The sequence below is a fragment of the Oncorhynchus masou genome, unplaced genomic scaffold (assembly GCF_036934945.1).
Source record: "Oncorhynchus masou masou isolate Uvic2021 unplaced genomic scaffold, UVic_Omas_1.1 unplaced_scaffold_758, whole genome shotgun sequence".
In the NCBI taxonomy this organism is placed as follows: Eukaryota; Metazoa; Chordata; class Actinopteri; order Salmoniformes; family Salmonidae; genus Oncorhynchus; species Oncorhynchus masou.
Window position 1 is genome coordinate 351380 of NW_027014045.1, and position 16615 is coordinate 367994.

Consider the following 16615-nt stretch of genomic DNA (forward strand, 5'->3'; position numbering starts at 1 on the left):
GAGGCTATATACAGGGTATTACGGTACAGAGTCAATGTGGAGGCTATATAAAGGGGGTACCGTACAGAGTCACAGTGGAGGCTATATACAGGGGGTACCGTACAGAGTCACAGTGGAGGCTATATACAGGGGGTACCGGTACAGAGTCAATGTGGAGGCTATATACAGGGTATTACGGTACAGAGTCAATGTGGAGGCTATATAAAGGGGGTACCGTACAGAGTCACAGTGGAGGCTATATACAGGGGGTACCGGGTACAGAGTCAATGTGGAGGCTATATACATGGGGTACCGGTACAGAGTCAATGTGGAGGCTATATACAGGGTGTACCACTACAGAGTCAATGTGGAGGCTATATACAGGGGGTACCGGTACAGAGTCAATGTGGAGGCTATATACAGGGGGTACCGGTACAGAGTCAATGTGGAGGCTATAAACAGGGGGTACCGGTACAGAGTCAATGTGGAGGCTATATACAGGGGGTACCGGTACAGAGTCACTGTGGAGGCTATATACAGGTGGTATCGGTACAGAGTCAATATGGAGGCTATATACAGGGGGTACCGGTATAGAGTCAATATGGAGGCTATATACAGGGGGTACCGGTATAGAGTCAATGTGGAGGCTATATACAGGGAGCACCGGTACAAAGTCAATGTGGAGGCTATATACAGGGTGTACCGGTACAGAGTCAATGTGGAGGTTATATACAGGGGGTACCGGTACAGAGTCACAGTGGAGGCTATATACAGGGTATTAGAGTGAATGTGGAGGCAATATACAGGGGGTATCGGTACAGACTCAATGTGGAGGCTATATACAGGGTGTATATATAGGGGGTATCGGTACAGAGTCAATGTGGAGGCTATATACAGGGGGCACCGGTACAGAGTCAATGTGGAGGCTATATACAGGGGGTACTGGTACAAAGTCAATGTGGAGGCTATATACAGGGGGTACCAGTACAGAGTCAATGTGGAGGCTATATACAGGGGGCACCGGTACAGAGTCAATGTGGAGGCTATATACAGGGGGTACCAGTACAGAGTCAGAGTGGAGGCTATATACAGGGTATTAGAGTCAATGTGGAGGCAATATACAGGGGGTATCGGTACAGACTCAATGTGGAGGCTATATACAGGGGGTACCGGTACAGAGTCAATGTGGAGGCTATATACAGGGGGTACCGGTACAGAGTCAATGTGGAGGCTATATACAGGGGGCACCGGTACAGAGTCAATGTGGAGGCTATATACAGGGGGTACCGGTACAGAGTCAATGTGGAGGCTATATACAGGGGGTACCGGTACAGAGTCAATGTGGAGGCTATATACAGGGGGTACCGGTACAGAGTCAATGTGGAGGCTATATACAGGGGGTACCAGTACAGAGTCAATGTGGAGGCTATATACAGGGGGTACCAGTACAGAGTCAATGTGGAGGCTATATACAGGGGTACCGGTTCGTTGAGGTAATTGAGGTAATATGTACATGTAGTTAGAGTTATTAAAGTGACTATGCACAGATAATAACAGAGACTGGGAGTACAGGAGGGGACTGAGCACGCACCCCTGAGGGGCCCCCGTGTTGAGGATCAGCGTGGCGGATGTGTTGTTCCTACCCTTTCCACCTGGGGGAGGCCTGTCAGGAAGTCCAGGATCCAGTTGCAGAGTAAGGTGTTAAGTCCCAGGGTCCTTAGCTTAGTGATGAGCTTTGAGGGCACTATGGTGTTGAACGCTGAGCTGTAGTCAATGAATAGCATTCTCACATAGGTGTTCCTTTTGTCCATGTGGGAAAGGGCAGTGTGGAGTGTGATAGAGATTGCATCATCTGTGGATCTGTTGGGCGGTGTGCAAATTGGAGTAGGTCTAGGGTTTCTGGGATAATTGTGTTGATGTGAGCCATGACCAGCCTTTCAAATCACTTCATGGCTACAGACATTAGTGCTACGGGTCGGTAGTCATTTAGTCAGGTTACTTTAGTGTTCTTGGGCACAGAGACTATGGTGGTCTGCTTGAAACATGTTGATATTCCAGACTCAGACAAGGAGGGGTTGAAAATATCAGTGAAGACACTTGTCAGCTCGGAATGCACGTCCTGGTAATCCGTCTAGCCCTGCGGCCTTGTGAATGTTGGCCTGTCTTACCCATACCGGTTGCGGAGAGCGTGATCACACAGTCGTCCGGAACAGCTGGTGCTCTCATGCATGTTTCAGTGTTACTTGCCTCGAAGTGAGCAAAGAAGGCATTTAGCTCGCCTGGTAGGCTCGTGTCACTGGGCAGCTCTCGGCTGTGCTTCCCCTTGTAGTCTATAGTAGTTTGAAAGCCCTACCACATCCGATGAGCGTCAGAACCATTGTAGTAGGATTTGATCTTGTTCCTGTATTGACGCTTTGCCTGTTTGATGGTTCGTCGGAGAGCTTAGCTGGCGTCCGGGTTAGTCCTTGAAAGCGGCAGCTCTAGCCCTTAGCTCAGTGTAGATGTTATCTACAATTCATGGCTTCTGGTTGGGGTATGTACGTACGGTCACTGTGGGGACGATGTCGTTGATGCACTTATTAATGAAGCCGGTGACTGATGTGGAGAACTCCTCAATGCCGTTGGATGAGTCCCGGAAACATATTTGTGCTAGCGAACGTTCCTGTAGCTTAGCATCTGACCACTTCCGTATTAAGCGCATCACTTCCTGTTTGAGATTTTGCTTGTAAGCAGGAATCAGGAAGATAGATTTATGGTCCGACTTGCCAAATGGAGTGCGAGGAGAGCATGCGTATGTATGCGTCTGTATGTGGAGTAAAGGTGATCTAGAGTTTTTTTCACCTCCAGTCGAACAGGTGTCATGCTGGTAGAAATGAAAACAGACAGATTTCAGCTTTTACCACCATCCCTTTGACCCGACGTTCTTTCCTGCTGATGCTCAGCCAAGTTTTTGAGAAATATATTACAGTTCTTCAGGTCTCGCTGATAGGATAGTCTCGATAGGAGCTCGTCCAGTTTGTTTTCCTGTGATGGTAAATTCGCCAGTAGAACAGAGGGATTATTTTATGTGGCGCTGACTCATTGAAGTAGAAATCTTAATACAAATCGAGGTTAATGAACTGATGTCCAGAGGCTCTTTCTGGTCATGGGACACGATGTACAAAAAAGTTAAGATCAGCGGAAAAACCCCTCGACAAATAGCAGAATTGGTCCCGTAAAACGTCCGCTATACATTCCAGTGTCCTTTATAGTGAGCATCTTCTGATGTAAAATGTCAGTTCATTCACAGTCAAGTTTACTACAATCTTTCTGCACATCAAATATAACGTAACACATGATCAAGATGAACACGGTGAGTGAGAAAACACCTAATGTCCGTCCAAAATGGCACCTATTCCCTACATAGTGCACTACTTTTGACCGTGACCCATAGGTCTCTGGTCTAAAGTAGTGCACTATATAGGGAATAAGGTGCCATTTCAGACACACCCCAGTGATAAGTACACTGCAGCAGGTATTGACAGAACAGAGAACCAAACGGCTTCTGACTCCTAGCTGTAATTAACTGTGAGATGACACTAAAGGGGAAGTGGGGAGGTGGTGGTCATAAATCATCATTATAAACATCAGACAAAATACATTTCTGTGATTATACATGTGTGATTTACGACAGCAGCCTTCAGCTCCCTCTTCCTCGGTTCATGACCACATCAAAGACCTCTCTGTGCTGGGACTGGGAGCAGCTGTGGACAATACACAGGGTTTGTGTTGTGTTTGCTCTAGGGGTGCAGTCTCTGTTGTTGAGAGCAGAAAGACTCGACCGGTAACATGTTCCACCATTACCCTCATAGACAGCGGTCTGATGAGTGTTCATATAGCAGGCTAAACTGGCTGAGATGATGTCATCCACCATTACCCTCATAGACAGCGGTCTGATGAGTGTTCATCCAGCAGGCTAAACTGGTTGAGATGATGTCATCCAACATTACCCTCATAGACAGCGGTCTGACGAGTGTTCATCCAGCAGGCTAAACTGGTTGAGATGATGTCATCCAACATTACCCTCATAGACAGCGGTCTGATGAGTGTTCATCCAGCAGGCTAAACTGGTTGAGATGATGTCATCCAACATTACCCTCATAGACAGCGGTCTGATGAGTGTTCATATAGCAGGCTAAACTGGTTGAGATGATGTCATCCAACATTACCCTCATAGACAGCGGTCTGACGAGTGTTCATCCAGCAGGCTAAACTGGTTGAGATGATGTCATCCAACATTACCCTCATAGACAGCGGTCTGACGAGTGTTCATCCAGCAGGCTAAACTGGTTGAGATGATGTAATCCAACATTACCCTCATAGACAGCGGTCTGATGAGTGTTCATCCAGCAGGCTAAACTGGTTGAGATGATGTCATCCAACATTACCCTCATAGACAGCGGTCTGATGAGTGTTCATCCAGCAGGCTAAACTGGTTGAGATGATGTCATCCAACCAGCCATGGCCACTGGGAAAGTTTAGCAAGTCAAACTAGTCACTAGGCATATTAAGATGACTTTAAATCTTGGACTTTGTCCCAAATGGCACCCTACTCTGTTTTGTAGTGCACTACTTTTGATCATAGACCATACCTAGACAGGTACTCACCTTGTTGCCCACAGTGAAGTACTTCCATGCCCGTGCTTCATAGGTGATGATGTTCTGATACACTTGAAACTTCCCATCCACCCACTTGTAGATTCCAGAGCCCGGCTTGGTCTGGCGATTGGCTGTGGCAGCGAACAGTCCTTGGGAGGGGATGTGGAACACCTCGATGTCGAACGTCTCCGAGTTGGTGTAAAGGTCTTGGTAGTCTTCAACATAGTCCAGACGCTCTTTCTCTGTGCATTAGAGACGAACGTTATTCAGTTGGTCGGTTGTCACTGATGCATCAAGGCTATAGAATAAGTGATTATTCCTGAACACAAGACAACAATTCGACCAGGAAGAGGTTACCCTGGACCTGGAGTACCAGAGCCAAACTACCAACCTCTGGTTCCACCAATCACCTCACCAAACATAGTTGGCTAAATTCTTCACACCTGGTCTCCCATTAAAATCCAAACCATGACAATGCCTGTGGCACTGCAGAACCAGGGATGTTAACTCCTGGTCTGAAATCTATTACTTCAGTCAGACACAAAAATCTGACCTTGCAGCAGAGGCAGCCACAGCCGTCCATCACACAGGAGCAGGCCTTTCTTCAGTGTGTTAAACCACAGCTGGCCCTCCTCTGCCTTGGCACAGGGAGGCTGGGTCCCCGGGGTTATGAACACTTCTGCCTCTGTTATGGAGGAGAGAGAGCATTGAGTCGAATTTCATTTCAATTGAAGTGAATGGAATTGAATTGATCCTGATGATCCTATTCAATTGTCGTACATGTCTGGTGACTAGATGCATGGGGAAACAACATTGATGTGTATTGACAGCTCCTAGCCAATATTGAGATGTATAGACAGCTCCTAACCAACATTGAGATGTATTGACAGCTCCTAACCAACATTGAGATGTATAGACAGCTCCTAACCAACATTGATGTGTATAGACAGCTCCTAACCAACATTGATGTGTATTGACAGCTCCTAACCAACATTGAGATGTATTGACAGCTCCTAACCAACATTGATGTGTATTGACAGCTCCTAACCAATATTGAGATGTATTGACAGCTCCTAACCAACATTGATGTGTATTGACAGCTCCTAACCAACATTGATGTGCATTGACAGCTCCTAACCAACATTGAGATGTATAGACAGCTCCTAACCAATATTGAGATGTATTGACAGCTCCTAACCAATATTGAGATGTATTGACAGCTCCTAACCAACATTGAGATGTATTGACAGCTCCTAACCAACATTGATGTGTATTGACAGCTCCTAACCAACATTGAGATGTATAGACAGCTCCTAACCAACATTGATGTGTATAGACAGCTCCTAACCAACATTGATGTGTATTGACAGCTCCTAACCAACATTGATGTGTATAGACAGCTCCTAACCAACATTGAGATGTATTGACAGCTCCTAGCCAATATTGAGATGTATAGACAGCTCCTAGCCAATATTGAGATGTATTGACAGCTCCTAACCAACATTGATGTGTATTGACAGCTCCTAACCAACATTGAGATGTATTGACAGCTCCTAACCAACATTGAGATTTATTGACAGCTCCTAACCAATATTGAGATGTATAGACAGCTCCTAACCAATATTGAGATGTATAGACAGCTCCTAACCAATATTGAGATGTATTGACAGCTCCTAACCAATATTGAGATGTATAGACAGCTCCTAACCAATATTGAGATGTATAGACAGCTCCTAGCCAATATTGAGATGTATAGACAGCTCCTAGCCAATATTGAGATGTATAGACAGCTCCTAACCAATATTGAGATGTATAGACAGCTCCTAACCAATATTGAGATGTATTGACAGCTCCTAACCAATATTGAGATGTATAGACAGCTCCTAACCAATATTGAGATGTATAGACAGCTCCTAGCCAATATTGAGATGTATAGACAGCTCCTAGCCAATATTGAGATGTATAGACAGCTCCTAGCCAATATTGAGATGTATAGACAGCTCCTAACCAACATTGAGATGTATTGACAGCTCCTAACCAACATTGATGTGTATTGGCAGCTCCTAACCAACATTGATGTGTATTGACAGCTCCTAACCAATATTGATGTGTATTGACAGCTCCTAGCCAATATTGAGATGTATAGACAGCTCCTAACCAACATTGATGTGTATAGACAGCTCCTAACCAACATTGATGTGTATTGACAGCTCCTAGCCAATATTGATGTGTATTGACAGCTCCTAACCAACATTGATGTGTATAGACAGCTCCTAACCAACATTGATGTGTATAGACAGCTCCTAACCAACATTGATGTGTATAGACAGCTCCTAACCAACATTGATGTGTATAGACAGCTCCTAACCAACATTGATGTGTATAGACAGCTCCTAACCAACATTGATGTGTATTGACAGCTCCTAACCAACATTGATATGTATTGACAGCTCCTAACCAACATTGATGTGTATAGACAGCTCCTAACCAACATTGATGTGTATAGACAGCTCCTAACCAACATTGATGTGTATAGACAGCTCCTAACCAACATTGATGTGTATAGACAGCTCCTAACCAACATTGATGTGTATTGACAGCTCCTAACCAACATTGATGTGTATAGACAGCTCCTAACCAACATTGATGTGTATAGACAGCTCCTAACCAACATTGATGTGTATTGACAGCTCCTAACCAACATTGATATGTATAGACAGCTCCTAACCAATGAGGTTATATTTCTATTAATTCAAGTTTATCCAACCTGAGAGGTGTAAAAACATTGATTGGTTTAATTTACAAAGTAACAGCGGTAGAATGCTCCACATGGAGACATTACATACATAAACAATGATGGAATATAAAAACGCCATCAAGCCTGGAGTTTTCTTTCCACAGTGGTCCTGCTGCTGACTGTTCTACGTTGACGTCGTGATTTGCTTGCAGCAGTTGAGCCGAGGAGCTTCCAAAATCAAAATCTACGCCCTTTCACAAAGACGATTCATTGTTCTGCCAAGGCAGTGAGAGGTGCCAAAACCCACACTGAATCACTAATGATGAATGTTTGTCAGCAGTAAAACGATAAGTACGTATTCAATGACAGATTTCACACTCAGAGGACGACCAGACACATCCGTCAAGCTGTCTGAATGCAGTGTTTAGCTTGGGATCCTATTCACAGTATCAAAACGTGTGAAGCAAACAAATGAGATCTTAAATAAACAATTAGTGATGGATCCATGTATCGTTTAGTTTTGGATCCGATACCTGACGTCACGTAGAGTAACTGATAGTCTTCATTCTGTTAAGCTGGGTCCCAAACGACACAATATTCAATAAATAGTGCCCTACTTTTTTTACCCTATAGTTACTGCCCAAATACAGAGCATTCGTAAAGTATTCAGACCCTTTGACACCCCCCAAGACAATTGCGTTACAGCCTTTTTCCTCATCAATCTCCACACAAAAACCCACAATGACAAAGTGAAAACAGATTGTTAGAAATGTTTGGAAATGTATAAAATGAAAAACAGAAATAACTTATTTACATAAGTATTCAGACCCTTTGCTATGAGACTTGACATTGATCTCATGTGCATCCTGTTTCCATTGATCATCCTTGAGATGTTTCTGCAACTTGATTGGAGTCCACCTGTGCTAAATTCTATTGATTGGACATGATTTGTAAAGGCACACACCTGTCTATATAAGGTCCCACAGTTTACAGTGCATGTCAGAGCAAAAACCAAGCCATGAGGTCGAAGGAATTGTTCGAAGAGCTGAGACAGGATTGTGTCGAGGCACAGATCTGGGGAAAAGTAACAAAACATTTCTGCAGCATTGAAGGTCCCCAAGAGCACAGTGGCCTCAGCGGCAGAGACTGTGAGACTTGTCAGGATCGAGGGAAAAATAAACGGAGCAAAGTACAGAGAGATCATTGATGGAAACGTGCTACAGAGCGCTCCGGTACTCGGACGGTGAACCTTCTCCCCAATCTAACAGGACAACGACCTTAAGCACACAGCCAAGACAAGTGGATTCTGGACAAGTCTCTAAATGTCCTTGAGTGGCTCAGCCAGAGCTCGGACTTGAACCCGATTGAACATCTCTGGAGAGACCTGAAAATATCTGTGCAGCAACGCTCCCCATCCAACCTGACAGAGCTTGAGAGGATCTGCAGAGAAGAGAGGGAAACTCCCCAAATACAGGTGTGCCAAGCTTGTAGCATCATACCCAAGAAGACTCGAGGCTGGAATCGCTGCCAAAGGTGCTTCAACAAAGTACTGAGTAAAGGGTCTGAATACTTAGGTAATGTGATATTTCGTTTTTTATTTTGAATAATTTTACTAAAATGTTATTTTTTTTTTAAATGTTGCTATGTCATGATGAAATACAATTCAATCCGTTTTAGAATAAGGCTGTAACGTAACAAAATGCGTTAAAAGTCACGGGGTCTGAATACTTTCTGAATGCCCTGTATCTATGGAATAGGTCATTTGAGCCTCTCTATCAGGAGAACAGCAGTATACACAACAACATCCCTGTGTTTTCACAGAGATACATGAAACACCCGACCCTACATCACTGTCACAACCACTGACTCAACTCACAGATACAGTTACCCTGTTCATCATACCATCACAACACAACTATTTACAGCTTTAAAACAAATCCAAACCCAGCCACTCATGGAGGGACAGAGATAATCATCCACCAGGAAGATTGTGATTGTTTTGGAGAGATCAACGCAAAACCGTCCACAGGTCTACTCACCATAATGATACAGAGGATAGAGGGTAGTGTATCATCTCTACTCACCATAAGGAGACAGAGGATAGAGGGTAGTATATAATCTCTACTCACCATAAGGAGACAGAGGATATAGGGTAGTGTATCATCTCTACTCACCATAAGGAGGCAGAGGATAGAGGGTAGTATATCATCTCTACTCACCATAAGGAGAAAGAGTATAGAGGGTAGTGTATCATCTCTACTCACCATAAGGAGACAGAGGATAGAGGGTAGTATATCATCTCTACTCACCATAAGGAGACAGAGGATAGAGGGTAGTGTATAATCTCTACTCACCATAATGATATAAAGGGTAGAGGGTAGTGTATCATCTCTACTCACCATAACGATACAGAGGGTAGTATATAATCTCTACTCACCATAAGGAGACAGAGGATAGAGTGTAGTATATCATCTCTACTCACCATAAGGAGACAGAGGATAGAAGGTAGTATATCATCTCTACTCACCATAAGGAGACAGAGGATAGAGGGTAGTGTATCATCTCTACTCACCATAAGGAGACAGAGGATAGAGGGTAGTATATCATCTCTACTCACCATAACGATACAGAGGATAGAGGGAAGTATATAATCTCTACTCACCGTAAGGAGACAGAGGATAGAGGGTAGTATATCATCTCTACTCACCATAAGGAGACAGAGGATAGAGGGTAGTATAACATCTCTACTCACCATAAGGAGACAGAGGATAGAGGGTAGTGTATCATCTCTATTCACCATAACGATACAGAGGGTAGTATATCATCTCTACTCACCATAACGATACAGAGGATAGAGGGTAGTATATCATTTCTACTCACCATAAGGAGACAGAGGATAGAGGGTAGTAGATCATCTCTACTCACCATAAGGAGACAGAGGATAGAGGGTAGTATATCATCTCTACTCACCATAAGGAGACAGAGGATAGAGGGTAGTGTATCATCTCTACTCACCATAACGATACAGAGGATAGAGGGTAGTATATCATCTCTACTCACCATAACGATACAGAGGATAGAGGGAAGTATATAATCTCTACTCACCGTAAGGAGACAGAGGATAGAGGGTAGTATATCATCTCTACTCACCATAAGGAGACAGAGGATAGAGGGTAGTATATCATCTCTACTCACCATAAGGAGACAGAGGATAGAGGGTAGTGTATCATCTCTACTCACCATAACGATACAGAGGGTAGTATATAATCTCTACTCACCATAAGGAGACAGAGGATAGAGGATAGAGGACAGAGGATAGAGGGTAGTATATCATCTCTACTCACCATAAGGAGACAGAGGATAGAGAGAAGTATATAATCTCTACTCACCATAAGGAGACAGAGGATAGAGGGTAGTATATCATCTCTACTCACCATAATGATATAAAGGGTAGAGGGTAGTATATCATCTCTACTCACCATAAGGAGACAGAGGATAGAGGGAAGTATATAATCTCTACTCACCATAAGGAGACAGAGGATAGAGGGAAGTATATAATCTCTACTCACCGTAAGGAGACAGAGGATAGAGGGTAGTGTATCATCTCTACTCACCATAACGATACAGAGGGTAGTATATAATTTCTACTCACCATAAGGAGACAGAGGATAGAGGGTAGTATATCATCTCTACTCACCATAAGGAGACAGAGGATAGAGGGTAGTATATCATTTCTACTCACCATAAGGAGACAGAGGATAGAGGGTAGTATATAATTTCTACTCACCATAAGGAGACAGAGGATAGAGGGTAGTATATCATCTCTACTCATCATAATGATATAAAGGGTAGAGGGTAGTATATCATTTCTACTCACCATAAGGAGACAGAGGATAGAGGGTAGTATATCATCTCTACTCACCATAAGGAGACAGAGGATAGAGGGTAGTATACCATCTCTACTCACCATAAGGAGACAGAGGATAGAGGGAAGTATATAATCTCTACTCACCGTAAGGAGACAGAGGATAGAGGGTAGTATATCATCTCTACTCACCAAAAGGAGACAGAGGATAGAGGGTAGTGTATAATCTCTACTCACCATAATGGTATAAAGGGTAGAGGGTAGTATATCATCTCTACTCGCCATAAGGAGACAGAGGATAGAGGGTAGTATATAATCTCTACTCACCATAAGGAGACAGAGGATAGAGGGTAGTGTATCATCTCTACTCACCATAAGGAGACAGAGGATAGAGGGAAGTATATAATCTCTACTCACCATAAGGAGACAGAGGATAGAGGGTAGTGTATCATCTCTACTCACCATAATGATATAAAGGGTAGTATATAATCTCTACTCACCATAAGGAGACAGAGGATAGAGGGTAGTATATCATCTCTACTCACCATAAGGAGACAGAGGATAGAGAGTAGTGTATCATCTCTACTCACCATAACGATACAGAGGGTAGTATATAATCTCTACTCACCATAAGGAGACAGAGGATAGAGGGTAGTGTATAATCTCTACTCACCATAAGGAGGCAGAGGATAGAGGGTAGTGTATCATCTCTACTCACCATAAGGAGACAGAGGATAGAGGGTAGTATATAATCTCTACTCACCATAAGGAGACAGAGGATAGAGGGTAGTGTATCATCTCTACTCACCATAAGGAGTCAGAGGATAGAGGGTAGTGTATCATCTCTACTCACCAAAAGGAGACAGAGGATAGAGGGTAGTGTATCATCTCTACTCACCATAATGATACAGAGGGTAGTATATCATCTCTACTCACCATAAGGAGACAGAGGATAGAGGGTAGTATATAATCTCTACTCACCATAAGGAGACAGAGGATAGAGGGTAGGGTATCATCTCTACTCACCATAAGGAGACAGAGGATAGAGGGAAGTATATAATCTCTACTCACCATAAGGAGACAGAGGATAGAGGGTAGTGTATCATCTCTATTCACCATAATGATATAAAGGGTAGAGGGTAGTATATCATCTCTACTCACCATAAGGAGACAGAGGATAGAGAGTAGTGTATCATCTCTACTCACCATAAGGAGACAGAGGATAGAGGGTAGTGTATCATCTCTACTCACCATAATGATACAGAGGGTAGTATATCATCTCTACTCACCATAAGGAGACAGAGGATAGAGGGTAGTGTATCATCTCTATTCACCATAATGATATAAAGGGTAGAGGGTAGTATATCATCTCTACTCACCATAAGGAGACAGAGGATAGAGAGTAGTGTATCATCTCTACTCACCATAACGATACAGAGGGTAGTATATAATCTCTACTCACCATAAGGAGACAGAGGATAGAGGGTAGTGTATAATCTCTACTCACCGTAAGGAGACAGAGGATAGAGGGTAGTATATCATCTCTACTCACCATAAGGAGACAGAGGATAGAGGGTAGTATATCATTTCTACTCACCATAAGGAGACAGAGGATAGAGGGTAGTATATCATCTCTACTCACCATAAGGAGACAGAGGATAGAGAGTAGTGTATCATCTCTACTCACCATAACGATACAGAGGGTAGTATATAATCTCTACTCACCATAAGGAGACAGAGGATAGAGGGTAGTGTATAATCTCTATTCACCATAATGACACAGAGGATAGAGGGTAGTATATCATCTCTACTCACCATAAGGAGCCAGAGGATAGAGGGTAGTGTATCATCTCTACTCACCATAAGGAGACAGAGGATAGAGGGTAGTGTATAATCTCTACTCACCATAAGGAGACAGAGGATAGAGGGTAGTGTATCATCTCTACTCACCATAATGATACAGAGGATAGAGGGTAGTATATCATCTCTACTCACCATAAGGAGACAGAGGATAGAGGGTAGTGTATAATCTCTATTCACCATAAGGAGACAGAGGATAGAGGGTAGTATATCATCTCTACTCACCATAACGATACAGAGGGTAGTGTATCATCTCTACTCACCATAAGGAGACAGAGGATAGAGGGTAGTGTATAATCTCTATTCACCATAAGGAGACAGAGGATAGAGGGTAGTATATCATCTCTACTCACCATAATGATACAGAGGATAGAGGGTAGTGTATCATCTCTATTCACCATAAGGAGACAGAGGATAGAGGGTAGTATATCATCTCTACTCACCATAACGATACAGAGGGTAGTGTATCATCTCTACTCACCATAAGGAGACAGAGGATAGAGGGTAGTGTATAATCTCTACTCACCATAAGGAGACAGAGGATAGAGGGTAGTGTATCATCTCTACTCACCATAATGATACAGAGGATAGAGGGTAGTATATCATCTCTACTCACCATAAGGAGACAGAGGATAGAGGGTAGTATATCATCTCTACTCACCATAATGATACAGAGGATAGAGGGTAGTATATCATCTCTACTCACCATAAGGAGACAGAGGATAGAGGGTAGTGTATAATCTCTATTCACCATAAGGAGACAGAGGATAGAGGGTAGTATATCATCTCTACTCACCATAACGATACAGAGGGTAGTGTATCATCTCTACTCACCATAAGGAGACAGAGGATAGAGGGTAGTATATCATCTCTACTCACCATAATGATACAGAGGATAGATGGTAGTGTATCATCTCTACTCACCGTAAGGATACAGGGGGACTATGTCGTTCCCAGTGGGTGTGATGGGCATGGTGAGCAGGGCCTGAGGGACAGAGAGGACTGCCAGTCTGGGGTCTGAAGAGGGACACACTCGGGAGGTAGCATCTGACCCAGGCAACAGAACCAGCTGTCGCAGCAGACCCTGAGAAAGAGAGAGAGTTAGTAACAGACCATGTGTAGCATACCCTATTATAGAGAGAGAGTTAGTAACAGACCATGTGTAGCATACCCTATTATAGAGAGAGAGTTAGTAACAGACCATGTGTAGCATACCCTATTATAGAGAGAGAGTTAGTAACAGACCATGTGTAGCATACCCTATTATAGAGAGAGAGAGAGAGTTAGTAACAGACCATGTGTAGCATACCCTAGTTAGTAACAGACCATGTGAGAGAGGAGTTAGTAACAGACCATGTGTAGCATACCCTATTATAGAGAGAGAGTTAGTAACAGACCATGTGTAGCATACCCTATTATAGAGAGAGAGTTAGTAACAGACCATGTGTAGCATACCCTATTATAGAGAGAGAGTTAGTAACAGACCATGTGTAGCATACCCTATTATAGAGAGAGAGTTAGTAACAGACCATGTGTAGCATACCCTATTATAGAGAGAGAGTTAGTAACAGACCATGTGTAGCATACCCTATTATAGAGAGAGTTAGTAACAGACCATGTAGCATACCCTATTATAGAGTTATAACAGACCCTATTATAGAGAGAGAGTTAGTAACAGACCATGTGTAGCATACAGACCTATACCCTATAGAGAGAGAGTTAGTAACAGACCATGTGTAGCATACCCTATTATAGAGAGAGAGTTAGTAACAGACCATGTGTAGCATACCCTATTATAGAGAGAGAGTTAGTAACAGACCATGTGTAGCATACCCTATTATAGAGAGAGAGTTAGTAACAGACCATGTGTAGCATACCCTATTATAGAGAGAGAGTTAGTAACAGACCATGTGTAGCATACCCTATTATAGAGAGAGAGTTAGTAACAGACCATGTGTAGCATACCCTATTATAGAGAGAGAGTTAGTAACAGACCATGTGTAGCATACCCTATTATAGAGAGAGTTAGTAACAGACCATGTGTAGCATACCCTATAACAGACCATAGCATACCCTATTATAGAGAGAGAGTTAGTAACAGACCATGTGTAGCATACCCTATTATAGAGAGAGAGTTAGTAACAGACCATGTGTAGCATACCCTATTATAGAGAGAGTTAGTAACAGACCATGTGTAGCATACCCTATTATAGAGAGAGAGTTAGTAACAGACCATGTGTAGCATACCCTATTATAGAGAGAGAGTTAGTAACAGACCATGTGTAGCATACCCTATTATAGAGAGAGTTAGTAACAGACCATGTGTAGCATACCCTATTATAGAGAGAGAGTTAGTAACAGACCATGTGTAGCATACCCTATTATAGAGAGTTAGTAACAGACCATGTGTAGCATACCCTATTATAGAGAGAGTTAGTAACAGACCATGTGTAGCATACCCTATTATAGAGAGAGAGTTATGTGTAGCATACCCTATTATAGAGAGAGAGTTAGTAACAGACCATGTGTAGCATACCCTATTATAGAGAGAGAGTTAGTAACAGACCATGTGTAGCATACCCTATTATAGAGAGAGAGTTAGTAACAGACCATGTGTAGCATACCCTATTATAGAGAGAGAGTTAGTAACAGACCATGTGTAGCATACCCTATTATAGAGAGAGTTAGTAACAGACCATGTGTAGCATACCCTATTATAGAGAGAGAGTTAGTAACAGACCATGTGTAGCATACCCTATTATAGAGAGAGAGTTAGTAACAGACCATGTGTAGCATACCCTATTATAGAGAGAGAGTTAGTAACAGACCATGTGTAGCATACCCTATTATAGAGAGAGAGTTAGTAACAGACCATGTGTAGCATACCCTATTATAGAGAGAGAGTTAGTAACAGACCATGTGTAGCATACCCTATTATAGAGAGAGAGTTAGTAACAGACCATGTGTAGCATACCCTATTATAGAGAGAGAGTTAGTAACAGACCATGTGTAGCATACCCTATTATAGAGAGAGTTAGTAACAGACCATGTGTAGCATACCCTATTATAGAGAGAGTTAGTAACAGACCATGTGTAGCATACCCTATTATAGAGAGAGTTAGTAACAGACCATGTGTAGCATACCCTATTATAGAGAGAGAGTTAGTAACAGACCATGTGTAGCATACCCTATTATATTAGTAGCATACCCTATTATAGAGAGAGAGTTAGTAACAGACCATGTGTAGCATACCCTATTATAGAGAGAGAGTTAGTAACAGACCATGTGTAGCATACCCTATTATATTATAACAGACCAGAGAGAGTTAGTAACAGACCATGTGTAGCATACCCTATTATAGAGAGAGAGTTAGTAACAGACCATGTGTAGCATACCCTATTATAGTTAGTAACAGACCAGTAGCATACCCTATTATAGAGAGAGAGTTAGTAACAGACCATGTGTAGCATACCCTATTATAGAGAGAGAGTTAGTAACAGACCATGTGTAGCATACCCTATTATAGAGAGAGAGT

The 16615-nt window shown here is 42.8% G+C and overlaps 1 protein-coding gene across 1 annotated transcript in view; it reads right to left on the reverse strand.

The window, feature by feature from the left end:
* The window catches only part of LOC135537371 (thrombospondin-type laminin G domain and EAR repeat-containing protein-like), a gene marked incomplete at its 5' end in the record, with an annotated part of 30574 nt that extends 16411 nt beyond the window's left edge, over nucleotides 1–14163 (reverse strand). The window contains 3 exons of the mRNA XM_064963555.1: nucleotides 4627–4859; nucleotides 5171–5302; nucleotides 14004–14163. Of these exons, the coding sequence (XP_064819627.1) occupies nucleotides 4627–4859; nucleotides 5171–5302; nucleotides 14004–14163 (525 nt within the window). The remainder of the gene's footprint in view (nucleotides 1–4626; nucleotides 4860–5170; nucleotides 5303–14003) is intronic.
* Nucleotides 14164–16615: the final 2452 nt, after the last annotated feature.